The 26,585-nt window shown below is 60.5% G+C and overlaps 1 protein-coding gene across 1 annotated transcript; it reads left to right on the top strand.

Annotated features, from left to right (window-relative positions):
* Window positions 1–4,879: 4,879 nt before the first annotated feature.
* Window positions 4,880–20,779, top strand: LOC308640578 (large neutral amino acids transporter small subunit 1-like; the record flags this gene model as incomplete). The annotated part of the gene is made up of 11 exons (XM_081312433.1): window positions 4,880–5,038; window positions 6,228–6,360; window positions 6,771–6,983; window positions 14,183–14,288; window positions 14,792–14,836; window positions 15,379–15,502; window positions 16,194–16,297; window positions 16,640–16,736; window positions 17,816–17,965; window positions 19,277–19,454; window positions 20,473–20,779. 11 exons carry the CDS (start codon window positions 4,880–4,882, stop codon window positions 20,526–20,528), a joined length of 1,365 nt encoding a protein of 454 aa, XP_081168559.1. The 3' UTR covers window positions 20,529–20,779.
* Window positions 20,780–26,585: the final 5,806 nt, after the last annotated feature.

Raw genomic sequence — 26,585 nt, 5'->3', positions numbered from 1 at the left:
ATTAATAATACATCTAAAACATGTATCTCCATTGCCCCTGAGCCTTCCAAGGGGACTATTACAAATTCCTTAGGACCTTAGCACATTCCTTACGACCTTTTTATCTCCCTTTCATTCTGCTCCCCAGAAAAAAGAAAAGAAGCCCTCACTCTGAATCACCTTCATGATTATACCTGCAGAATTAAAAACATCTGATGCACATGGCAATAACAGTGTAAAGCTGGCAGGTGATTCTAGAGAAATCAATTCTAGTTGTCCAAAAGAAGTGGGGGGAAGGGAACCATGTGATTGATTCCCCAAGCCAGACTGCTTCAATCCCATTTTTTATTGCCTCTCAGAGTCTTTACAACTTGAATTACAGTCATCTGGATACATGTCTTGCCATCCTTTACACATGTCCCTCTCCTACCCAATGCCTTCAAGAGTATCTTCCACAGCCTAGGAAGAGTGGCAGTATTTTCCTAATCATATTTAGGAACATCAACTCTGTCTTCATAGGGCAAATAGAGTTCTGTTCCCTGCTGGGCTGCCACTAATTCAAAGCTGTTCTCCCGGACTGACTGGTAGATGACAGTGACAATAAAGAAAAGAATGACCAAAAACTTCAAAATAACCATGTAAACTTTTGAGTTTGGCTTAAGTTTCTATTCACCAGTGAGATTCTCAAGTTCTTAGGAGTTTCCTAGTCATTTACTTGACTAGGCTGTTAAAATACAGCTAAAACAATTTCTATGTCAGTCAACAAACTGTTCTAAAATCCCTGATTTTTGCCTATTACCCAGTTCCAAAACCGAACAACAGGGCTGGGTTGTAGCTTAGGGGTAGGGCACTGGTCTAGTATGTGCAAGGTCCTGGCTTCAATCCCCCCCAGACTGGAAAAGAAAAAAAAAGTTTTGTACGGCCGTCAATACCAAGTCTGATTAATACCAAACAAGACAGAAAATGTCAAGTTCATATCAAACCTGTGAGGTACCAAAAAAAAAGACCCAAGAAAAAACAGCGCAGTGGCAAGTATCACAGAGAAATTGACCAAGCTAATGCACAGAAGGACAAGACGAAACCTGTCAAAAACTCACTGCCCACATGACGCCCATCCGTAATTGAGGAAAGCCAAGGTGTTAACTGAATTCTGATTAATGCCTTCTGCAAAGATCTAAAACACTAAAATAGTGATAATAACCAAAGTCAAAGAAATCTCAGTCAAATAAGAGTATCACAACTTGGTGAGAGTTCAAGTTCTCAGACTTGTGAAATGTATGTTCAAATACTACTCAATGACAGACATCAAAAAAACTGCCTGAGGATCCATAAAGGTACTACACAAGCCACTTTTCCTGAACTTACTCTGAAATATTTCACAGGATTTGTTTAAAAATGAATTTCACTGTTATCATCTGTGGCCCTAAAAAATCTTTATTCTTTAAAGTCAAAACCTTCCACGTGCTTCCAAAAACTTGATGAGTCAGGTTTTTAAAAAACTTTTCTGTAGAAACTGAAATGCATTTCATTATGAGATAATTATTCCCAGCAATAAATCAGATGTAAACTTTTGAGTTTGGCTTAAGTTTCTATTCACCAGTGAGATTCTCAAGTTCTTAGGAGTTTCCTAGTCATTTACTTGAACACCATCTACAGTAACACTCAAAGCAAAACCACAATAAAGAGGTTTGGCCTCTGAGGGATTCTACATGTAAAAAACATTACTCATAAATAATACACAATCACTATTGCTTTAATTAACAAATATGTTTCTAAAGTTTCATGCCATCTGATGGAATCCCCTATTTTAGATAGCAAAACAAAATCCATGAAACCACGAATAAAGGTTTTGTTTTTTAATTTTAAGTAAGCCTATGATAAATTTTAAGTAAATCTATGATGATACAAAAAGGTGACATGAACTTACTTTTAGGAAAGCTACTTATGGGGAAATATCTTCCTCAAGTTCTATACTATTTTTATTGAGTGGTTTCATTACTTAGGAGTTAGTGGAAATCACAGAATAGTTCTACCGGTGATTGGACCAAATAACCCCACTTACATGCTTTTAGGTTGTCCAGTATCCTATTTAATCCCAGGTATAAACACAGCAAGGAACCCTCAACAGGACACATTCAAACAAGTACATCCAGTTAGAGCACTACTACACAGACACATTGGAACACCACCAATCAAAAACAAGTAGCTAGTGCAATGAGACTCCTGGCCACCGCTTTAAGTTCTAAAGCATACACCAAAAACTCAATGTCTTCCTTTGACACACACCCCAATGCCTGTCCATTAAATGATACCAAGAACAGTTTCACTTCAAACAGGACTGAAATTCCAGATAAAAGTTTAAGGATGACCTGAAGACCAGAAAATCAGTCTTGACATTTCCTCCCAGGGGATCTAAAGTAGTTCAACTCCGTTACCTACCATTACATACCCTTACATACCTAGAGTATACCACCTTCATTTACATGAAAAGGAATTCTTTCAACCAACATTATTTTCATCACAATGAAGCTTAAAACACAAACTTCAAAATAGTCATCCCATTCACTTCACATTTTGCAAAACCCCATCACCACTCTGCATAAGCTAATCATGCAGGGGAAAGAGAAAAAAAAAAAAAAACCTGACAACTCGGCCTTCCAAAACATGCACTTTCTTTATCATACCCCCCAACGTCTATTTTCAAGTGCAAGAAAATAACAGACATTTACAGCTCCAACAAGAAAAACGTAACCAGCCTTTCTGTACTACCACCATTAAATTCCCCAAAGAGGAGGAAAATAACTCAGGACAGGCAAATTAAAACCATTCTGCACATGGCAGAAATTTAAAAAATAAAAATAAAAATAAATTTTTTAAAAAAGGTCTCGTGTCCTACAATCCATAGCAAGAGCACTGCTTCCTCTCTTTCCGAGCCAACACCAATAAGCCAAAAGGATACAAGTGTCAAACCCGGCGTCTGTATGAAATAATACGAAAACCTGGGAAAATTCCTTCCCATAAATCATCCCGCGAACATGAGGCACTGCACCCAACGCCGAAGACACACGACCCCAAACCCGTCGCCCACCCCCAGGGCGAAGGAAAAGCCGCGATCAACAAGTTGGAGCCAGGGCAGAAAAGTACAGCTCGCCGCCCTCCCCCCACCACCCCCCCAAAAAAAATTTTTTACAGCCCAGTGCCCGACCAAGGGGGCCGGGCCCCGCGTACCTGGTGGAGGTGCCTTTCCGCACGTCGCAGATACTGCATTTGAAGGCTTCGGCGCTATTCCTGAAGGTGCACACGCTGCAGTCCCAGAAGCCCTCGTCCGCGGCGGGCTTGGCTTGCCTCTTAGGCCTGCGCTAGCGGGGACAGGGCACAGCAAAACACAGGCGCACGTGAGCGGCGCGGTGCCGCAGGAATCCGGCGCGGCAAACTTCGCGGCGCCCCACGCCCACCCCGCGCGGCCGCCGGCCCGGCCGGGGGCCTCGCGCACCCGCGGCCGACCGGAGGCCGCGGCGGGCGGGTGGCGCGTCCGGGGGGCGCCGCCTCCTCCCCACCTGTGCAAATCTCCTTTGTCTGGGAGGAGCGGCGGCGGCGGAGGGCGGCTGAGTAGGAGCCGCCATGGCTGCGGCGCGCACGGCCCCGGCCCGCGCGGAGCCCCGCCGCCGCCCGCCGCCGCCGCCGCCCGCCGCCGCCCGCCCGCCCGCCGCCGCCCGCCCGCCGCCGCCCGCCCGCCGCCCGCCCGCCGCCGCCCGCCGCCGCCCGCCGCCGCCCGCCGCCGCCCGCCGCCGCCCGCCGCCGCCCGCCGCCGCCCGCCGCCGCCCGCCGCCGCCCGCCGCCGCCCGCCGCCGCCCGCCGCCGCCCGCCGGTCTCCATCTTAGCCGCGCCTCCCCGCGCGCCGCTCGGGCCTAGTCGCCGCCGGCCCCCGCCGCCCCGGCCTCCCTTCCCCCCGCGGCGCCGAGCAGGTACCTGGTCGGGCTCTTCTTGTCGCCCATGGTCATGGACGGGCTGCGCCCAGCCCCCCCGCCGCCGCCGCCGCCGCCGCCGCCCGCAGGAGAAACGCCGCCCGGGAGTCGTCGCGGACCGGCCGCCCGCCCGCCCTCAGCCGCCGGAGTTCGAGCTCGGCCGCCGCCGCCGCCGCCAGTCTCCGGACGAGACCAGTCCCAGCCAGCGCCGCCTCCGCCGAGTGACTGACGAGGGGCGGGGCCGGCGCCGCGAGTCACTCGCCTGCCGGCCAATGGGAGCGCGGCGGCGGGGACGGGGGCGGGGCGCGGGGGGGCGCGCGGGGGGCGCGCGTGCCTGCCGGGGGCCTTAGCGGCCCGCGCGGCGGAGCGTGCGAGCCCGGCGGGGCGCACTTGGCCGCGCCCGGGGGCGGGCAACCGGCGGCGGGGCTCTGGCACTGCCGCCCCGCGGGGCAGCCGCCCAGCCCCCGATCCCCCGAGCGGCGCGGGAGAAGTAGTTGTGCGCAGTTTGCGCGGGCCGCGGGGGCTGGCAACAGCCGCGCCGCTCGCAGCGCCTCGAGGCTTGCAGCTCCCCGGCGGCGGGCAGGGCCTCCTCTGGCCTGCGTGCCCAGACGCACTTGTGCTCCTCTGCCGCGCGGAGCTCCGGAGCCGCCTCCTCCAAAGTCCCGGCCTCGGGTGGAGACGGCAGCCCCGAGCCCTCCCAGCTGGGTCGCGGGAGGGAACTCTGCCCGAGGCCAGACCCCGGGCTGCGGGCCGTCGGCTCCCCTTCCGACTCCCCCGGAGCCTCAATAGGGCGTTTCCCCCGAGAAGTTGCCGTTCAGATCCCTGAGGCCTGTAGCTCAAGCGAGAGCTTCACAGGGGATCTAGCATTCCTCTCTGCCAGGGGCTTGCTTCCAATGAGGATGTGAAGGTCACTGGGCTTTCCAATGCCCAAAGTCATGGCCTCCTTCCAGGTCATGTCCTGTCTGGGGCTGGGAGTGGCCACAGAGGCACCAGGCGTGTGGCACCAGAGAACAGGAGACCTGCAGTCCCCTGCACTCATCACGGGGCCAGCCCATCCGTCTGCTTCCCCGAGGTTCCCGTTGCAGATGGAGCAGGTAAGGCACAGAGCAGGCAGGAAACCCGCCTGGATCACCCAGCTGGAAAAGGGGAGCAGGGGCCCAACAGAGTGGTGCTCTCCGATACAGCAGCCACATGTGGCTATTTCAATTCAAATAAACTAAGAGTCAGTGAAAGTAAAAATTCAGATCCTCAGGCCACAGACATGTTTCCAGTGTTTGGCAGCCACTGTGGCTAGTGGTCGCCAGACTGGACAGAGTAGACCCACAATGTGCCACCACCGTAGGTAGGGCCATGGACAGAGCCACAGGGGCATGACCTGCTCTGCCAGGAAGGAGAGGCCAGGGTGGGAGGGGAGGGGGCAGGGGGCCTCCCCCCAGCCCTGGCGTCCTCTGCCTGCCTGGAAGCTGGGCTGGTGGCAGTGGCCAGCACACGTCTCAAAACTGCTCTTGCCTTGACTGGCTCTGCACTGGACACAACAGTGACCACAACTGGCCCAAATGCCACATGGACAGTCAAGGACAGTCTCTGAGGAGCTTCAGACCTGGAGCTGCTGGTGTGAGAGCCTGGGACTCCCTGGCACTTGTCTTGTTGGGGACCCTTCTCTGGAGGGGAGGGGCTGCTGGGCAGAAGGACCAGGGAGGGTCCCACGATGTTTGACTTTGCTAATGGCTGGGCTGAGAGAGCAGTACCTGCCGTGTGCCTGGGACCCGCCAGGCCACCAGGGAAGCTTCTGGAGGAGCAGGCCCACCGGTCTCACCCCGGAGGGCCTGGTCAACAGAGAGCTCAGTGTCACTTCCCCCCAAACAGTCCCTCCCTGACAGCCTGATGGCCAGGGTGCAGCTGGGCCAGGGAGAGGCTGGGGGCTTGAGGGCAGAGTGGAATGGTGGCATGATGGCAGGTCCCACGTCCTGACTGTGGCTTGTGGCCATCACAGTTAATCACAGTGCATGTGACTTAGCCAGGCACTCCCTGTGTTCAGGTCCCTAAAGGTACTTCAGCCTTGGGTTTGCAAAGCCCACTGGACAACTGGGAGGACCGTGCTGTGTTCAGGACCAGTGGCAGGACCTGCCCTCACCGGTGGCTCCTGGGCCCTCACCGGTGGCTCCTGGGCCCTCACCGGTGGCTCCTGCACACTGAGATGCCCACCACCCACCCTGGCTCAGGGCTGGATGTCCAGTGGGGCTGGCAGGACCAGTTGCAGGCTTGAGCCCATGACTCCTGCAGATGCTGCATGCCCACCTGGCCTTCCAGGACACTGGGTTTCAGGCTTTCCCGGTGCAGTTGCGCATGTCTGCAGAAGGTTCCGTGTGGATTTCTGTCTTGGTGTCTGCTAGCCGGGGAGCAGTGGAACTGGAGCGTGCGTCTGTCCCCTGAGCCCACCTGAGTGCCCTGTGTGGGGAGGCCTCCTGCCTCAGGCTCCTGCTCCTCTCCTGCCACCCATGGTGGCTGCATCCACTTTGTCCTGTTTCTCTCTTGGCCTGTCAGGTGGCCCCCTGTTTCATGGGACCCCATGGAGCTCACTTGGGGGCAGAGGTGATGCATCCCTCTTCCAGGGGCAGAGTTTCTTTGATTTGAGTCTGAAGCTGGCGCTTCCCCGCAGGTGGAGGGCACTTCTGCCCCTCAGGGCAGGTCAGCTCAGTAAAAGGAAGTCCTTTGCCCCAGCCTAGGGCACCTGGGATCCAGCTCTTTTGAGAGTTTGGTGTTTCCAACCTTTGACCTTCAACCAGGAAGTTGATCAAAACAAGTCCCAGAGAACCTGAAACTGGGGGGAGGGGGCTGGTGGGGACACTACTGTTTCTGTTGGATCTGCCCCCAGCCCGAGGCACCCTGACCTTGCCTGCCCTGTCTCCGCAGTGCTGCTCACGGCCGTGAACTGCTACAGCGTGAAAGCTGCCACCCGCGTGCAGGACGCCTTCGCGGCAGCCAAGCTCCTGGCCCTGGCCCTGATCATCCTGCTTGGCTTCATCCAGATCGGGAAGGGTGAGTGGCAGCTGGCCTGATGCGGTGCTGGGCACCTGCTGCGTGGCCCCAGCCAGGTGGGCCCTGCCCTGGCACCATGCTCCCACATGGGGTGAGTCCTCTGGGAAGGTTGATGCCCTTCCAGGTGGGCAGGGAGCCCCTCCTGCATACACCCCAGGAAGTGTGTGCGCAGACTGGCCCCCGGCGCCCCGGGAGCAGGGCGGGAGTTCAGTTCTCTGCTGTGGGTGCTCACCATCAGGGCACCTTCAGGACACTGTGTCCTGTGAGTGGCCTGCTGCCCTGTGACTGAGCTGGGTTCCTGTCACACCACAGGCTGTCATTGGCAGCTGTGGACAGGGCCTCCAGGGAGCTCTTGTTGGTGTTCCTTGGCAAATGCAGTGGCCTTGTCCCTGGGCCTGCAGCTGTGTGGCTTTGGATTAAGCGCACACCTTAATCCCAGCTGCTCAGGAGGATCTTGAGTTCCCAGCCAGCCTCAGCAACTCAGTGAGGTCCTGTCTCTAAATAGAATCCAAAACAGGGCTGGGATGTGGCTCAGTGGTCAGGGCCCCTGAGTTTCGTCCTCAGTACTCCCCGTTCCCTCCCCTCAAAAAAAACCCTGGAGGATTATTGAGCCCCTTGAGAGGGAGTGTCACCCAGGGGGATAGCATAAACCCTAGTGCCTGTCCTCGGTGGGGAACCACCTGGGGGCATATTCTGAGTGGTGTGGAGACCGGGCCTGCAGGTGAGGAGCACAGTCCTCCTCTGTTTAATGGAAATAAAAGACCAGATGAACAGACAGGGGCCAAGTCAGCAGCGCTGGGAGCACCTGTGTTGAAGTACAGACCCAGGTTTGGTGGTGACCTTATGGCTCTAGGCGAGTCACTGGGTGTCGGAGTCTTTCCCTGGCCACCTTCTCCGGGGGCTGGGGGGAGTGAAGGGGAGTCCTGTGCAGGTGTGCTCTGGAGGTGTTGACGGACGGGCCACCTTGCTGGGCCTCTTCCTGGGTGCTCTGACACACAGACGCGCCTGCCACCTCCTGCACCTTTGCTGCGGGCCCGCCCCCTTCCTTTCCAGGCTGTGGAATGTTCCGTAGCTAAGAACCTGCAAGGTCTTATCAGACAGTCCTCCTTCGGTTGGTCACAGGCCCTGGACACACACCGAGTGCTGAGGTTGGCCTCTGTGGGTTCTTGGCGGCAGAGGGTCCTGACTGTTCCTGGCTCTGGGGGAAGGTCACGAACCCAGGAAGGCCTGGCCACCCGTCCTCCCCACTGGCCCTGCCCCCCTGGGCTGGGGTTCCCATGACCTGTGAGCAGGAGAGCTCTGGACACAGGTGGGGCGCCCAGAAACACCCTTTGGAATGTCCCTTCTCCCCAGGTGACCGGCTGCATGGCTCTGTCGTCCTGACCAGTGCTGATCTGTGGCTGTTAGGACCAGGGTGCCCCTGGGCGGAGGCCGGGGCCAGGGTGCTGCCTCTGGGTCTAGTCCAGTGCTTTCAGGATGCACGCGGCTCAGATGGGCATTTCAGATGCAGGCAGTCAGCATGGGGTCCGCGCTTGGGGCAGGTTAGCCCAGGGCACCACGTCAGGGAGGGGGTGGCCGACGAGTGTGTGGGGCATGGGCGCCACCTGCCTTCGGCCATCTTGTCAGATGGCCCTCACTCGTGACACAGCCCGATGGCCTTGGCCCAGGGTCAGGCTGTTCCCAAACACGAGCGGGCGGCCAGGGTGGGAGTGGGAAGGAGGGCCGCTCCCCGCACTGCTGCTGGGGAGGCACAAGGGGCCATTGTGGCTGACACCCAGGGCGGGACCTGCTTATCTTTCTCCAGCAGTTAGGCTGGGTGGACGGTGGTGAGAGAGGCATTCCTAGAGCCCTTCTCCTCCTCCACGCGCCTCCCGGGAGCAGTCTGGGTTAGACCCCCTCGCTGCCAGGTGTCCTGGAGGTTGAGTGCTGCCCACCCAGGGCCCGACTCCCACTGCGTCACCTGCCGGGGGCTGGGACGCGGGTCTGTGTGGCACTCCTGGTCTGTGGAGTGAGTGTTCTACAGCGCTCTTAGGTGGCAAGGTCCCCCAGGCTCCGAGAAGTGCAGTGTCCCAGTCCGGTGGCATGCAGGGTCACGAGCCCTGTCCTTGAGTACCGCTGGGGACAGTGCAGGGGCCTCGGCCTTACTGGGAGAGTCCAGCTCCAGGTCTGTTCCCAAAGGGCCTGAGAGGTTGCCAGAAGCCACCACCGCTCTTCTACCTGACGCTGAGGCTCCTGCTGGCTTCCCACTGGGGCCAGAGCACCTGGGAGTCCGGCTGGGGTGACCAGGGTGGGACCCTACGTCCTGGATGCTGAGAGCAGCTTCTTGCAGGGCGGGTTCCAGCCAGGGGCCACCTGAGCTTTGTAGAAGGCACCTGCCCACAGTCACTTCACCTGGTGGAGAGAGCGAGCCTCCTGGGGTCTCCACAGATAAGGACACTTCCCTTTGTCCTCTCTGCCTTCAGTCACGTCTCCCAAGCCCACTTCCAACCGCAGCTGCAGGAGTCTCAGGGCTCTATCGTCTGAGCTGGGGACACCACTCGGTGTCCTCCTCAGACCTGCGCTCGGGGCCACCCCTGCCAGCAGGGGGTGGGATCCTCAAAGTGAATCCTAAATAGTCCAGGGGCTTCACGGAGAAGAAGCCAGCCACTGCTCAGCCTCAGGCTGCCAAAGCAAAACTTAGAGAGACCCCCCCAGGCCAGCTCCCCCCTTACAGGGGTCCAGGGAGCCGGTCTGACAGGGGGACTCTGGCGGACTCGGGTTACTCTAGAATGGGGTTGGCCTGCCCAGGGCCTCCAGGCACCCTCTGGATTCATGCCAGACTCAGGGTCAGACCTCCACAGCGGGTGACCCAGGCCCTGGAGACAGGAGTGCCAGGCCATGTGGCATCCTCATGGGGCCTCTGTGGCCACTTTAAGCTCTGTGGTTAAGGAAGCTACTGCCCAGGGAGCCGCTCTCCCGCTGGTGCTCCTCGAGAGGTCTGAAGTGTGTCCTTGCACCACAGGAATGACAGATGTGGAAGTCACATGTACCACTTGTGCCAGCAGGGTGGGATCAGAGGGCAGGAAGATGGGCTTCCAGTGCCCCGGGCCAGTCAGCACAGGATGGAGGCTGGGGAGCCCGAGCAGGACGAGGGGCGGTCACTGCCATGGCCCTGACAGGGGCCCTCTACTGCCCTTGGCTGTGGATTGGGAAGGCCTTCCTACTCAGGGTTGCTGGGCAGAGCTGCTCTCCAGGCGAAGGGGCTGGTTCCACCTACGTGTGGTGCTGGGAGTCAAAGCCAGGGCCGCGGATGCCAAGTCTAGGATGCCCGCTCCTAGACTTCCAGAAGCCAATGCCACTCACCGTGGTGGACAGATGCCATCTGGTCCCAGCCGTAATCCCCAGAACCAGGTTTCTGCCGTGTCCACATTCCCAGACTTAAGGCGAAGGCAGAGCAATATGGGCCTGCACTCAGGCCAGGGGACAGGCAGAGGGAGCCCTGGGGTGGCCAGCACTGCGCCTTCTCCTGAGCCCGCTGAGCCAGCAGCCACACAGAGCAATGGAGGCCCTGAGTCTGAGGCCCCACCAGTGTCCACCCAGCACCAGCCAAGGGTCAGCCCATCTTCCAGATAGGGAATTGCCCAGAACTAGGGTGGCATGTCCGAGACACAGTGGGGGCACCTTGGCCTGTTGGCTCATAGGATCCCCCAGCACTGGGTGGCTGCGACAGCCGATGTTCATCTTAAGGCAAAAGGGCTGCTTCTATGGATTTCAGATGCCCATCTGCTATAGTCCTGGAGGTCTCAAGTCCAAAGTCAAGGTGTTGTCAGGACCGTCCTTCCCAAGTCTCTAGGGGAGGACATAGAAGAAAAGAAAAAAAAATTGAAACCAGAGTCCTTGGGGAGGGTTAGGGTTAGGGTTCCAGCTTGGGGGGCTCCAGGCGTCCCTGAGCCCATGGCTGCTTTGCCCCAGATCTGCCTCCGTCTCTCTGCCAGACATGGTGGGGACACCTGTCTAATTCCTGAGGGTCCCACTGCAGCCCTCACTGGCCCGCTCAGACCATCTCTTCAGATAGGGCTCCCCCTGCCCTCCGGCGGCAAGCCTCGCGCTTCAGCGCCTTCCTCTGTCTGACCGCTGTGCTGGAGCCCAGAGGCAGAGTGAGGGACAGGATGGCAGCTGTCCCCAGTGGAAGCGTGGCCTTCCTGCTGCCAGGGATGGAGGTCCCCTCCCTGCAGCAAGTGTGCCTGGGCTGTGCCTGGCTGGTGGGGTTCTGAGGCTCCCCCCACCTCCGAGCACAGGAGTGAGCTCAGAGCTGGCCATCTCCAGATCACGGGTTTCCCAGGCCTGGGCCCTGGCAAGCTGTAGCCAGGGCTTTCCTCAACATGAGGGCCAAGCAGATCTCGGGGGACACAGTGGCCATGGGGAGCCTCTGTCCTGAGTCAGGGCCACAGGGCTGGCCACGTCCCTGGTGGGAAGAGTTTGACTCTCAGTCCCATTCCCTTATGCACTTGGCCATCAAGGGAACCCTCCCTCCCCGGCATCTGTCAGGGAGGAATCTGAGGGCAGGGGCAGTTCCCTGTCCCCCGGGGTGGGTGGTTCCCATGGCTGCACTGGTGTGACAGGGACTTGGACTCTTTCCCTGAAACCTCTCTCCTGGGTCTCTGCACACGCCCACCCTCCCCCAGTTCTCAGGCCCCACCAGCTCCCAGGGCCACGCGGCCTCTGGTTTGCTGGGCTCTCAGCGCTGCTTGTGCCTCGGCTTCCTCCAGCCCCTCAGGAAGGCGCGCTTTATGGGTGGGGATGGGGACACCCAGGGGAGGGACTTCAGGGGCTGCTACAGGCTGCCAGCCAGGAACTGCCTGGGACGGAGTCACTGCCCCTGGGCGGCCAGAGCAGGAGAGGAGGCAGTGAGGCCCTGCACCTCAGTGTGGTAGGAGCTGCTTTGTGCTGGACCAGGCCTGCACCCAGCTCTGCTGGGTCCACATTGTCCTTTCTGTCCGTTCCCTGAGCTGGCAGCGCAGTCCTTTCCATCCATGGCAGGCTGTGGAAGTCACCTCTGCCTGGCCTGGGCAGTGGGGGACAGGCCAGTGTGACCCAGCCTGGGGCTGCGCCAGGCGTTTCAGACATTGAGCAGCCACTCTGACCTGAACCCTTCTGTGTCACCCAGTTGTGGCGACCTGGAAAGTGTCCAGGCATCGTGGGGTGGGACTGCCATTCTGGGGTCATCTTCTCAGGAGGGTGCGTGTCTCCCATTTCTCCTTGGGGCCAGCACCAGCCTCCCACAGAACCGCTGCCACCCTGCGTGGGTGGCCTTGCCGCCTCTGGCTGCCCTGGAGAGGGCAGGGACCAGCCTCCCTGAGCAGAGCTGTGGCTGAGCAGCACAGTTGGGGCAGGTAGAGCCCTGGCTCTGTACGGTCACCCCCAAACCACATCAGGCCGTGCCAGCCCCAGCCCAGGGACAGCTCGGGGTCCAGACCAGCAGACCTAGTACCACCCCATGGCACCTGTGGAGAGAAGGTAGCCTGTGATTGGTCAAGTGGCCAGTGGAGCTGTGGCCTCCCTCCTGGGCCAGTATCCAGTGTAGACGGAGACTGGCCACACTCCTGGGCTCTGCTGCTTGCTGAGGTCCTTGGACTCCTGTTGCACCCCATGCTCCCTCTGTCCATGGTCAGGCAGGACAGCCAGCCTCCAGGGCCTCAGTGTCAGTTGGGGGCCCACGCCAACAATCTTTGGCAGAGCTTCACCTCCCGGGGGACTTGACCCTGCCCTCCCACTATCTCCCACCCGATGGCAGGTGGGAAGCTGGAGCTGACCAGCTGTGCTCAAGGCTAGGTGGTCTGGGGTACTGTCCCATTGCACCTGGGCAGCCGTCTCCTCCAGGGGAGGTCCTGGTAGGGTGGCCGAGCCACACTGTCCCAGGAACAGAGCCACATGGCTGGTTGGGAGGACCTGGTCCAGCGTGCGCTTGGCCGTCTCAGGCCACCAAGTCGAGCCGAGTCCCAGGAAGTCCTGCCCTGTAGTAGGAACTCTGGACCATCTTGAGTGATGATTGCCCCCTGAGCTGGTGGCCAGAGTGGTGTGCCACATGGGCACTGGGGTCACCAAGGTCTTGGGCTGCAGGTATCTGGCTCTGACTAGGAGACCTCAGCATGTCCCCAGCCCCATGTCTTGTCCTTAGTGGGTAAGTGGCTGCTATTGTCCAGTCTGGAGGGCAGTGGTGGTGACCCGTTGGTAAAACAGGGATCTGAAGTGTCCTGTGTGCTGGCTTGGTCCAGTGCTGCTCACCAGCAGGCAGGCATGTGTCCCTAGTCCCTGGGGCTTACTCTGCCATAGCACTGTGGGTGGGTGTTACTCAGGCTGGCAGATCCTCACACCCCTGGCACGTGGCCATGCCTTAGTTTCCCCACTGGTAGGACAGATGCCCTCCCTCCCAGCAGAGTGTCTGGGTCCAGGCGCTGGGAATGTGGCTGGGTTCCTCAGAAGTAAGGTACTCCAGAATATTCCACTGGAGAGCAGGTGGGTTAGAACCTAGAGGGGCTGTGGGCAGCTCAGCTGAGGCGTTGTTGAAAGTGCCTGTCCTGAATGCCTGTCCCCAGCCCACAGGGTCCAGCCAGCTTGCTGACCATAGTATAACCAGGAGAGCAGGAGGCTGTCCCCCGGGGCTGGGTGAGGTTTTCTCAGGATGCCAGTCCCGGTGGCAGGTGGGTCCGCAGCCTCCCAGCCCAGTTACGGGAGACTCCCAGGTCCAGAGCGCTGTAAGAACAAGGACCCCCAACAGGAGTGCTGTCCACCCTCCAAGGGGCCCCAGCAGTGTCTGCTGTAGGAGGTCCTGTGCTGCGTTTGAAGCACAGGCTTCAGGTGGGTGAATGACAAGTGGACCCTTCGTGGGTCCACCCAGTGTTCTCTCCTGTCATCCTACTGGGGTCCCTTGGCCAATGGGGTGGTCACCCTCATTGAGCCAAGTGGTGACCCTGACCCAAATGGGCAGCAGTGACCAAGTCTGCAGAGCTGCCTGTCCTCTCTCGGAGTGGCCGAGGCTCTGGCCAGGCCATGCCCCTCCATGTCAGGGAGGGGCCCAGCTCTCTTCTGCCGGGGCTCAGCAGGCTGTTCAGGTGGTGGCAGGGAGAGGCCCCCGCGTCCGCTTGTTCCCCTGCCCTGCTCCTCCCGGCAGGGCCCTGCCTGGCATCCTTTGACCAGCGTTCCCTCGTGGTCTTTGCCAGGTGGCGTGTCTAATCTGAACCCAGAGTTCTCCTTCCAAGGCACCAACCTGGACATGGGCAACATCGTGCTGGCCTTGTACAGTGGCCTCTTTGCCTACGGAGGATGGTAGGTTCCAGGACGTCTGGCCGCTTCACGGTCTCACAGCACTCAAGTGTGCAGCTGGGGACAGGCAGGACAGACACTGGAAGCCCTCTCAAGGGCATCCCAACCCCAGGCCACCCTGAAGGGCCGTGAGAGGACCCCTGAGGCCTCCGTAGCATGTGTCCCTCTCTGTGTCCTCGGAACAGGCACAAGGTAGAGGCTTGAAGCCTCCCCAGCTGGGACCTGCAGCTCTGTGGCCAGCAGGTGGGAAGGTGCTAGAGGGAGGTGAGTGGGCAGGGATGCGGGAGAGCAGGAGCAGGTGGGAGTGACCGCCCTGGTGCGCCCAGGCCCCACTGGGCAGACGCAGTGCGATCCCACCTGGAACCCAGGCCCTGGCCTTCCCTGCTCACCGGGGTTGGCTCTGATGGGTGGAGTGAGGGGGCGCGCAGGGGTTATGGGGGCTCCCTGCTGAGTTTGTATCTTTTTCCTAATGGTTGTGGGGTGACATAATGAAACCTGATTTCTAGGAATTACCTGAACTTTGTCACAGAGGAGATGATCAACCCCTACAGGTACGTGGAGGGGTGAAGGAGACATCACAGGGACAAGTCACAGGGACAAGCTGGTTCCATCCAAAACCCTTTGGTGGGCTCGGCTCGGCCTCTGGGGAGCTGTGCCAGGTGCTCACAATTAGGGTGATGGGCGGGGCTGGCTTCTGGGCCCCTGTCCACCTGTGTGAACTGGAATAAGCCGTGCCCTGGGAGTGGACCACATGTGCCCCTGGGACACCTGTCCTGCATTAGATGCCCTCGGCAGCCCCAGGTACACAAAGGGTGGCCCTCTGTCCTCTGGACCACTCCAGCTTGTGTATGAAGGTCCCCCGCCCCCGGAGGTGGCTCTCAGCCCTGGCCCCCAGGGTGTCCTGGGTGGGGACTGGTCAGGGCTGTGGGCCTTCAGACAGGACCCCATCAGGGGCAACGAGGCAGGCAGATGGAGCCACCAGCCAGGTGGCCCGGCTCCCCAGGCCCAGGCAGCTGGCCCCTGCCCGAGAAGCCAGCTGAGACGTGGGGACACGCAGGGCTGTGCTCCAACAACCAGCCCCTCCCTGTTGTAGGAACCTGCCCCTGGCCATCATCATCTCCCTCCCCATCGTCACCCTGGTGTACGTGCTGACGAACCTGGCCTACTTCACCACGCTGACCACTGAGCAGATGCTGACATCCGAGGCTGTGGCCGTGGTAAGACAGCTGCCCGCCTCCCCGGGGTCCAAGAGCCCGAGACCAGGCTGTCCCTGCATGTCAGCCTCTCGCCTACCTGGAAGGGCCGTGCGGCTGTCCTCAGTCTCCTTGGAAGGTGTCACAGGAGGGCTCCCCCGCTGGCCGGGGCGTGGCATCCTCCTCAACCTTGGCTGCGATGAAACCACAGACGCCAGGCGGCCTCCACCATGATCAGCGTGTCTGCGGTTGGTCAGGTGGACAGACTGCCCCTGGGCTGTGTCCTTGGCCTCTGGCTCCTGCCCCTTGCCCTCCCATGCGGGAGGAGCAGGGTGTCCTTGCTGTGGCTGAGTCTCACTTGGTTCAGATCCCGCGCTTGCAGAGACCCACTCACCAGGCCCTGTGAGAGTCCCCAAGTGAGGCAGGCAGATCCTCGTCCCCAGACCCGCACCTGCTCTTGGTCAGGCGAGAGGCCAGCTGGGCAGGGCCAGGCAACCCAGGGAGGCCCACCAGAGGGCCTGCCATCAGGAGCAGCCAGAGTGCCACCTTGTGAGCAGGACTGGGACAGCCAGGGAAGGGCCACTGTCCTGAGCTGTCTCCACAGTCCAGAACTGATCCCAGGGATGGCTGTGTGTGCACAAGCCAGGATTAGGCCAAGTGGGTCCTGGGTCGGCCCTGGTGAGGTCCCAGGGCTCACGTCCTTGTGTCCCTGCAGGACTTTGGGAACTACCACCTGGGAGTCATGTCCTGGATCATCCCCGTCTTTGTGGGCCTGTCCTGCTTCGGCTCTGTCAACGGGTCCCTGTTCACGTCCTCCAGGTGAGTGCCCGCCTGGGGTCGAGGGAGTCGCCCGGCTGCCAGCCTCATCTGCTTTGCAGCCTGTGCTTGGAGTCCTGTTTGGTGTGTAGAGGTCGGGTGACAGGGAGGCCGGAAGTGTGACCTTTGCCTTCGCCCTCCCTGGAGCTGGTGGACTGCTGGGTCCTGCAGGCCCCTTCCTGGACTGCAGGAGTAACACCAGGAGGGCTGGAGGGAGGCCACCAGGGCTCCTGCCCCTGCTCCTGGGACCCAACTTGCTGGGTGCGGTCCACCCTTCAGCTGTCTGTAGGCACCTCCATCCACGGGTGGGGTCGTGGGCCTGACTGCTCACTGCTTTGTCCACAGGCTGTTCTTCGTGGGGTCCAGGGAAGGCCACCTGCCCTCGATCCTGTCCATGATCCACCCACAGCTCCTGACACCCATGCCGTCCCTTGTGTTCACGGTAAGCCTGCCACACAGCCCTGCACCCTCCGCCCCGCCACCTGTGTTGTCCAGGTGTACACAGTGGCGCTCTGGGCTCTGGAGCAGCCAGAGCGCCACCTTGTGAGCAGGACTGGGACAGCCAGGGAAGGGCCACTGTCCCTGAGCCACGGATCATGACTGGGATGCTGCAGGGGCTGGGAGCTCTAGTCAGCCAGGCCCCGGGCACCGAGAAGGCACTTTAACTCTGCAGCACGTGCTGGTGTAGACAGTCCCACTGCCGAGGCTGTCCGGGCACCTCTGGGCTTGGGCATGCATCCACCGTGCACTTTTCTCTCTCCTTCTCTGAGCCTGTTTGTTAGTTCTCTGCTTCTGTGTGACAGCCACCCAACCCGGGGCCCAGAGCACAAAGCCTTTACCTTCCCACATCCTGCAGCGCCAGCGGGGGCTGCCCACCTTGGTCTCAGAGCTTGATGACTGCAATTGGCATGCTGCCCTCCAAGGGCATGGCAGGGGCTGTGGACAGGAGGCCAAAGGTTGTGGGCACACGGGCTTCTCCACAGGGAGCTTGGGCACCCTCGCGATGGGACGCTGGCTCCCGCTGCACATGTGATCCAGAGAGCAAGACGGCCGTGTGCTTTGTGGCCTAGCCCCGGCCGGGTCTGCTGTCCTTGCTGCCTGGGCCTGGTTGTTAAAGTGAGTCCGTAAGTGCCATTCCTCGGGGAGCAGGGTTAGGCTCCACCTCTTAAAGAGAGAAGTATCACAGAAGTTCTGGACATGCTTAAAGGGCCAGCTTGACCTTGGTTTTGAAACGGCCATCTGTGTAGCGTGGGGACTCTGTACTTACTATGATCCCCAGTTGGTGGGTGCATAGTTTAGTTCCAGGTTGCTGCTTTGATGCAAGGTGTGCAAGAAGCGTTGGGTCCAGGCATCTGTGCTTGCTCTGTGGGCAGCACCTCCACTGTCCTGGAAGCCCATCGCTCTCCTGGCCTCTCTGCACCTCACACGACCCCAATGTGCTGGAGGCTGAGGCTGGTCACGATCCTCCCTGGATCGGGCATGGCCCTGCCCAGGGCTCAGCCAGCCCCTTTCTCCTGGCAGTGCGTCATGACCCTGCTGTACGCCTTCTCCAAAGACATCTTCTCCGTCATCAACTTCTTCAGCTTCTTCAACTGGCTCTGCGTGGCCCTGGCCATCATCGGTATGGTCTGGCTCCGCTTCAAGAAGCCTGAGCTGGAGCGGCCCATCAAGGTGAGTACTGGTGGTGGGTCCAGCCAGCGCCGCAGGCAGAGAGCAGGCAGAGAGCAGGCTGGAGTGTCCCGAGGAGCCTGAGGCAGGAGTGGGACCCGCGCGGCCTCCCAGTCTCCACCTCCCCCCAGCAAAAGGGCATTGCTGCCCTCTGGAGGGCTCTGGGAACTGCAGTCAGCTTCGTGAGCATGAGCGGTGGAGGGGGCACGGCAACTGGGAGTCCTGGGAGCAACAGGTGGCCACTGGCAGCAGCTCCTGTCACTCGGCCAGCTCCCTTTGGTACTAGGTCATTATAACTGGCTCCTACCACAGGCTTTGACCTGTCCCCACCCCACCCCAGCTGTCTTTAGAGAGGGGAAGAGCCTGGCTCTCTGGAGGGAGCCCCGTGACTTAGTGCCCAGGACGCCCTGGTCTCCCCTTGCCCTGAGCCTGGGAGCTCAGGTAGCCAGTGTAGCACCTTTTAACATATGGTTAATGTTCCACCTGACGAGGGCCCATAGGAAGGCTGGCCCACAGGAAGGCTGTCGGAGGAGTGGCCAGCTAGACACCCCACCCTTCACAGGGACCAGCCCAACAGCTGGGGCAGGTGTCCACAGGAGGGCTTTGTGCAGGCACCAGGTCCTGCGGGCACGCTTTCCCAGGGGACTGGGCACTGTCGTGGAGTCGGTTCCCTTGAGCCTGGCCGCCTGTGGGTGCAGGACAGCAGAGCTCTCAGAACAGGCCTGTCGGCACCGCCCACAGACAGACCGGGAGAAGCTGGCTCTGCTGCCCAGGCCTCTGCGGCCCCCGCCTTCCCTGTGCCCCGGCTTCTGCCCCAGCCTGTCTGTAGGCCGCGGGTTTGGGGCAGGAGTGCCTGGTCCACCCACAAAGGGCCCTCTGAGCAGGCAGGACTCTGCTTGCTGGTGGGTGGCCAGGCCTTCCCAGAGGCTCCGCGTCTGTGATGTGGGAACCAGCAGCCCCCCTCCACCCCCGGAGCCCGGCTGCTTGTTTTCATTCCTCTGCTGACTTGGGGCCATTCCATGCCTGGTGCCTGTGCCAGGGCCGGGGTGAAGTGCTACGGACGTGGGCTCAGTTCGTGCCCCGGGGCCGACCCTGCGGAAGGTGCAAGTCAGCGCCTGCCCTGTCAGCACAGGCACTGGCCGGGGCTGTGGGTGGGGCAGGCGCAGATCCCAGGGAGGCTCCAGGGTGGCACGCCGCTGGCCACAGGACATGGGCTGGAGCTCTCCGTGGGCTGGTGGAGGTCACTCGGCGGGGTGTGGTGGTCGGGAGGAGCCCAGGCCCAGATGCTGACGCCCTGCTTTGTGCTGTCCCCAGGTGAACCTGGCCATGCCGGTCTTCTTCATCCTGGCCTGCCTGTTCCTCATCGCCGTGTCCTTCTGGAAGACACCTGTGGAATGTGGCATTGGCTTCGCCATCATCCTCAGTGGGCTGCCTGTCTACTTCCTCGGGGTCTGGTGGCAGAACAAGCCCAAGTGGCTCCTCCAGGGCATCTGTGAGTGTCCAGGCTACTGGCCGAGATGGGCTGGCATCAGCCAGGCCTTTGGCCACTGCAGGGTGTCAGTGGTGAGGACACCCACCAACTCCCAGCTCAAGAGCTGGGCAGCAGCTCATCTCAGAAAGAGGGGTTCCCAAGAACCAGGCTGCTGTTGCCAGAGAAGTGCCCACTGTCACTCACCAGCCTTGACACACTGCCTGACCTTCCTGGGCAGAGCAGGAGAAGGCGCCAGGCCCGGGGTGGTCCACATCAGAGTGGGCCCTGTCCTCACCCGTGTGGAAGGCCAGGCTTGAGAGAGTCCGCACCGGCGGGCCTTGCCAGCTAAGATTCTAGGGTGGCCCCTGTGCAGGCGAGGAGACCCACACCAAGGGCTGAGCCACCCATCATTTGAGCAGGACTCTCCTCCAGCCTGGGTCCCTGTGGAATCTCACGCAGGGTCACACCCAGAGCAGACTTAAGACAGAAACCTTGTTCTGAAACCACCCGTCTCCCTCCCCAGGCAGGCTCTGCGTAGAAAGTGCCAGGGTGGCCCTGGAAGTGGCTGGGGGGGGGGGGGTGGCGCTGGCCAGGCAGCACCACAAAGAAAAAGGAGAGAGAGTGCCAGGCGGTTCCTGGGGCCCTTCGCAGGCAGCCTGTTCTCAGGGCACAGTGGTGACATGGGCAGTGTGGGCCGGGCACACGCACAGTGGCAAGGCCACCAGGTTGCTGTGCAGTCACAGGGCTCTGGGGTGGGCAGCTGCACCTGCTCCCACACTCCTCGCCTGCTGGCCCGGGCAGTCTGGCATGACGGAGAGTTGCAGAATGTGCTGCTGGCCAGGAGGCCCTGGGGAGGCGCCAGTGCTGACCACACGGTCTGGAGGGCCACACAAAACTTGGAGTTCCTGTCCTCCTGCAGCTTGGCACGGTGTGGGGACAGGTCAGGTGGGAGCTGGGCTTGTGGGTCCTCGTCTCCACAAGAAGGACGCCTGGCCCAGCCCGAGGCCTGGCCGCGCTCACTCTGTGTCCTCTCCCGCAGTCTCCACGACCGTCCTTTGCCAGAAGCTCATGCAGGTGGTCCCGCAGGAGACCTAGCTGGCGGCAGACGCTGCTGGCAGGGAGCACGCGAAGGCCACGCGCAGACAACTCGCCCTCAGAAAAGCAGCTCCCGGTCTCCCTCGTCCCCTCACCGTCCCTGCCCAGGGCGGCACCCACAGCAGCTGTGAACACTCTGGTACGAATGGTGTCCTGGAAGATGGATGTCCCTGGTGGCTCCCGGGCACAGTGCCAGCAGTGAGCTGGGGCAGGCCTGGTGGCCCCCCCCATGGGACCCACCGCCTTCTCCCTTCCCTGTTCATCTGCATTCAACTTAAATTTGGGGTCAAGTCAGTGCCACCAACTGATTGCTGTTTAGAGAGGTCAGGAGGAGGTGGGAGACATCTCGACAGTGCCTTGTGCCTCCAAGGGACCCGATGCTGTGGCTGCACAGAGCACTGAGGACCTGCACTGGCGTGGCAGTGCCTGTCTGCGGACGCACCTCCAGCTGCTCCAGCCCTCTTCCCTCCAGCGCCGGTGTAGGGCTGAGAGAGAAGAGCCCTGGCTGTGTCTTTGCCTTAAAGTCTCGAAATGGCTCCTGCCCTGCGAACCCTGGAGAATGAACCTTCAGCAGCAAGAGCCAGCCCTGCCTGTCCCTGGGGTTGACCATGGGGCTGTGTGCATCTAGGGACAGCCAGGAAGGCAGGCAAGGCACAGCTGGGGACCCTGGCCTCTGCCTCCCACTGACCACAGCAGCCCTTCAGCCCTTGGGCTCGCTTCCCCCGTGGCCAGGGTTTCGACTTCCCCTCACGTGCCCCATCCCACTCTCAGAAGACAGCAAAGCCTTCCTGGGCTCTCCTCTCTCTGCCTCCGGTGGGCTTTGTCTTTGTTGTGCCCTGGGGCACTTGAGGCCTGGCCAGCACATCTGGCCACACTGTTCTTGCTGAGCTGTCAGGAAGTCCCTGCAAGTCACCCGCAGAGAGCGGTTCCTCTCTTCAGGTCAGACTGAAGGGACTCTGAGTCCTGAGAAGAGCTCAGCAGGCTCCTGTCTTGCACTGGGAGCTCAACCTCAGCTTCAGACTACTGACCCCCCCCCCAGGAGGAGGGCAGTGCCAGCCACTTGGCAGGGTGCAGCGTGTTCCTGGGGTGCGGTATGGCCAGGTCGGTATGGCTAGGTCGTGGGACCCCCACCTGCGAGGCAGGTCAGAGGGGTCCGTCTGGTTCTGGGGCCTGTGTCCACGGTGCTGACTCTGACTTGCCGGCTAGTGTCCAGGAGCATAGTAGGACCATGGCCCATCTGGGAAGTCTCTGCTGTCCAGCCAGGCATGGCCGACAGTCCGCAGGGCCTGGGATAGCAGACCCTGGCCTGACAGCCTCTGTTTGTCCCCTAACACTTACTAACGTGGAGGTATGATTGGCACCGTGTTTATTTATTTCAGGTGGCCGGCTGGAGCCGTGGTGTATTGGCACCGCGTCTGAATCGGCCACCTTGGCCATCCACTGTGGCATCCACAGAGCTAGTGACTCGTGGCTGGTACATCTTCTATTCTGTGTTAATGGCTAACCTGTTACACTGGGCTGGTGGGGTGGGGAGTTCTATTTGTGGGGTCTTTTTGTTTTTAAAGAAATGCGACTGAGATTCTAAAAATCGCTGGTGCTTCTGTGTTCTTCTTTGGGGCCACATTGGGTATTGGGATGTTCCAGGTCCCCCCCAATATCGCTCTCACAGTCATCAGGGTCTGGACAGGTGCGGGGGATGTCACGACCTTACAAGTGTGGGACCCTGGGGTGGCCAGGCTGGAAGGCAGCCAGGGACAGGGCAGGACCAGGGCAGGGACTGCAGCTGAGGGAGCCCTGAGGTGGAGGGGCCCAGCCTGGGGGGCCAAAGTGCTGGTGTGGTGCACCCAGATGGGGGATTCCAGGCAAGGGGAGGGAGGGGGCATACCACAGTGTCGACCTGTGGGGCCAGGACCTGCTCTGGGGACCTGGGGACCTTGTCCAAGAATGGTGTGGGGAGGGTGTAGGGCTTGGGTCACAGGCCCAATCTGCCATTAGGGTAACTGGGCTGGCTGCCTCCTCATGCAGCGGGACTTGCAGGTGCCTCCCATGCAGAGAGGATGGGCACAGAGAGGCCTTGGGCAGGTGCCCTCCCTCCACTTTGTGAAATGAAGAAGTGGGCCTGTCCACGCCGGTCCCGCTGCCCACCTCCAGGCAGTTCCTGGTCCGCCTTTTATGTGGCCCCCAGCCCTGACACAGTGAAACAGGCAGCTGGTGACACAGCAGCTCGGCACCCTGACACCAGCCCTGGCGCCACCTGGGGCAGGAGACTGGCCACGAGCCCCGCTTCTCTGGGTGACAGCCCAGTGGGCGACTGGCTACCCCAGCTGCGGTGGCCATTCTCCAGCAGCGGCCACACCCCTCTTGCTGGGGTGGCGCCTTGGGCACTCCTGAGGGGCTGCCAAACCCCCTGCCCTGCGGCACTTCCTGATGACGTCCACTGTGAGCTTAACACCCGGTGTGCCTGGACAGTGGTCCAGGTTGAGCAATCCCCACCCATGTCCTCAGGAGCAGCTGGCTAGGAGAAAGCCCCTTTCCCAGGTGACCTAGGGGAGGGGCAGGCCCTCCCTGGGACAACACCAGTCCTAGACCCTCAAGCTATTCCCTCAGGCACCATGTGGGAGTGGAGAGCCCCCACTGTCCCACAGCCCTGCCCCTCCCCTCGCCCCGCTCCTCTCAGCCTGGCATCAGCCTGGTCAGCAGGTAGCCACTCACCCTGCCTATGTTGTCCACTCGCAGGACAGGACATGGGCTCCGGCCAGCAGCCTGGCTGCTCCCTGGCACCGGTAACTGGCCCCCCACTACCACTCAGGTGCCCCTGCGGCCCAGAGCTGGGTGGCAGTGCTGGCTTCCTCTTCAAGAGCTTCACCAGCCCTGGACGGGCAGAGTCCTCGGCCCTGGGAGGACCCTCCCCCCCAGGACCCTGCAGGAGGGAGTGGGCTGACCTTGGAGAGGGACCCTGAAGGCCAGCCTGGCCGGAGGAACTGGGTGGGAGCTGGCCTGGTGGACTTGTCGCCCCCTCCTGGGGCAGGGCAGGGCAGGCTGCTTGGGTAGGCGCGAGGCAGGGTTTTTTTTTTTTTTTAATATTTATTTATTAGTTATTGGCGGACACAACATCTTTGTTTGTATGTGTATGTGGTGCTGGAGGATCGAACCCGGGCCGCATGCATGCCAGGCGAGCACGCTACCACTTGAGCCACATCCCCAGCCCGAGGCAGGGGTTTTGAGAAGGGAAACAGCGGGTTTTACGAAGGAGAGACTTCCTGCAGAACTACCGCAAGGAATGGAGATGTCTCACTGGGGGTACCTGCTCCAGCCACGTGTTAGCTCTCTGTGACCAAAATGCCCGGCAAGAACAATTAAAGGAGGGAAAGTTTACTTGGGCTCACAGAACAGAGCCTCAGTCCATAGATGGTCGACTCCATTGCCCAAGGTACGGCCAGGGCCCTTGTGGGGGAAGGGCCTGGTGGAGGAGAGGAGAGCGGCTCTCTGCAGGAAGCCCCGGGAAGGGGCGGCGGGGCACATGTGCCCTCGCAGGGCCTGCCCCCAGCGACCAGCTCCAGCCATAGCCACCTGCCAACAGTGACCACCCGCCAGTCCAGTCACCCTGGGTGAGCTCAGGAGCCCCAGGGACTAGACACCTCTGGATGTCCCTGCAGGGACACTGGAGCTTTGGGGCACACCTCATGTCCACACCCTAAACTGTCAGGCCTGGGAGGGTCTCCAGTTCCAGGTGAGGGGAGGGAATGGGGCCAGGGATGGGGGTGTGGTAAAGGGCCCTCGGGAGGCCTCTCCTGAGGGGCCGGTGGGTCCCGAGGCTTCAGGCTCCTTCCAGGCTCTGGGGAAGGAGAAGAACTGAACCAGTTTGCTCATGGCATTTTGTCTCACTGGGTGTGGTGGCCACATCTGTAAACCCAGCAGGAGGCTGAGGCAGGAGGAGCGTGAGTTCAAAGCCAGCCTCTGCAACTACCAGGTGCTGAGCCACTCAGTGAGGCCCCATCTCTAAATGGAATACAAAATACGGCTGGGGTGTGGCTCAGTGGTCGGCTGGGGTGTGGCTCAGTGGTTGAGTGTCCCTGAGCTCAATCCCTGGTACCACAAAAAAAAAAAAAAAGCATTGTGTCGTTGGTCACTGATGAGACAAAGGAGTGGAAGGGGGAGGTCTGTGTAGACCCCTGCCCATGCACTCCACCGTCCTTCCTGCCCCCCAGCTCCAGCTGGCTCCCTGATACCAGAAGAATTTGGGAGACGGTGGATGTGAGTCCTTGGTGCCAGGCAGGGGCAGCTCTCCTCCCCAAAGAGTGGGGTCAGGGCTTGGGGCTGGACTTGCGGTGTACCCCATGAGGCTTCTACCAGGCGTCCCCTGAAATGAGAGCAGGGTGTCCTAGGCCCCCACCGCCCTGCCCGTCCCTCAGCAAGTGTCAGCCAGCCCTGTTCTTTGAGGACTCAGCCCACGGAATCCAGGTGCACAGGAAGCCCAGCCGCTGCTAGGACCAGCGTGACAGGAGAGGCACCAAGAAGCGTGAGAGCCCTGACTAGGTGTGAACAGCACGGGAACAGCACCACCCTGCCCAGCTCCCCGACTGTCACTGATGTGAAGGGTCTGGACACTGTCCACAAAGCCACCTGGAGAAGCTGGGCCTGTCCCCCCAGGCAGCGCTGCTGATGGAGGTGGGTGGAGAGAGCCGGCCTGCTGCACCAGGGCCTCAGGGCTACTCTCAGCTCCCATGGGCAGAGCAGGAGATGGGGCCACTGGGCGGGCCTCTCCTGTGGACCCCCAGGCTCACACAGCCATCGGGCAGGTAGCAGGGCTGCATGGGGAGCCCCCACCTGGGGCGCTGTCCGAAGCCCGCACAGGCCTGAGCTGTCAGCAGGCATGAGGCTGGGGGTGGGCAGTAGGACTAGGTCCTGGTTGAGAGTGTGGACTGCTGACCTCTAGCAAGTGGGGAGACTCAGGAACCTCCCTGTCCCCAGGACCCCAGAGAGGGAAACTAGCACCTACTCTGGTCCTCCCGGCCTTGGGCAGGGCCTCCCAGCCCCCTGAAGAGTCTGTCAGCCCTCCACCTGCTTCCAAAACATCTGCAGGGGTGGTGACAGTGGAGAGCACCCTCCAGCTCCTGTAGGCGCACTGCAGGGAAGAGTCCCGCAAGCCCTGCCCCTTCCAGGTTGAGGCGCCGCAGCAGAGCCTCCAAGGGGCTCCCCCAGGTCTACGGCTGGCTGGGTGGGCAGCAGAGGCCACCCTCTAGCACCTCGTCCAGAACCTGTGGGGCCCACTGGTCGCTCCTGAGAAAGTGAACTGACCCTGCAGTCGTACATGGGGAGATGGGTGATGTTGCCCCACCCTACGGAGAAAATGGGGCCCCTAGACATCCCTTAGCCTACCTGAGAAAACAGGAACTGAGAGGTGGGATTGGACCCATGTGTGTTGGACACAGAATGCAGTGTGGAGCCCCACACCCTGGCACCAGAACACCTCGGCCCCAGGAGAGGCGCCTGGCCCTGCACCCCGCAGGCCTGCCCCACCTCCAGCCCACCCTCTTCCTGGGCCTGGCCTCAGCGTCCATCTTGCAGCCCACGTGCATCTGGTCCTGTCTCCAGGGAACAGGCAAATCCTCCCCCCAGAAGTATCTTGGGCTCCGTCCAAGGCTTCATCCTCCTGCCAAGCCGAAATCCCCGACTCTCGTGTGCCGAGGCCCGCCCTGCTCACTTCCTGAGGTCCAGTTCCAACAAGACCCAGTTCTTTCCCTTGAAGCAAAGAGCGACTAAATTCTGCAAGTAGGGGCTCAGCTGCTTCAAACACGTGCCCCCAGTGAACAGGTCCTTCACAAACTCGTCTCTACCTGTTCATTAGGGAGCAAATCCTCTGGGTCAAATAGGGTAATGGAAGGTTCCAGAAGTCCCCTCTCCCTTGCTGACGTTCGCAAGGGTGGGAGGTGAGCAGGCAGGTGGCCCAGGTCTCACCCCCAGGAAGGCTTTTACCCTTCCAGTGAAAGCCCAGGGCCGCCCTCTCTACAAGAAGCCCAGCAGCCCGAGGCCATCTGTCCTCAGTAGGACGCTCCA

The sequence above is a fragment of the Spermophilus citellus genome (assembly GCF_964194105.1).
Source record: "Spermophilus citellus genome assembly, contig: SCAFFOLD_39, whole genome shotgun sequence".
NCBI lineage: Eukaryota > Metazoa > Chordata > Mammalia > Rodentia > Sciuridae > Spermophilus > Spermophilus citellus.
The sequence above is the reverse complement of the archived record's forward strand: the minus strand, read 5'-3'. Positions and strand labels throughout refer to the sequence as shown.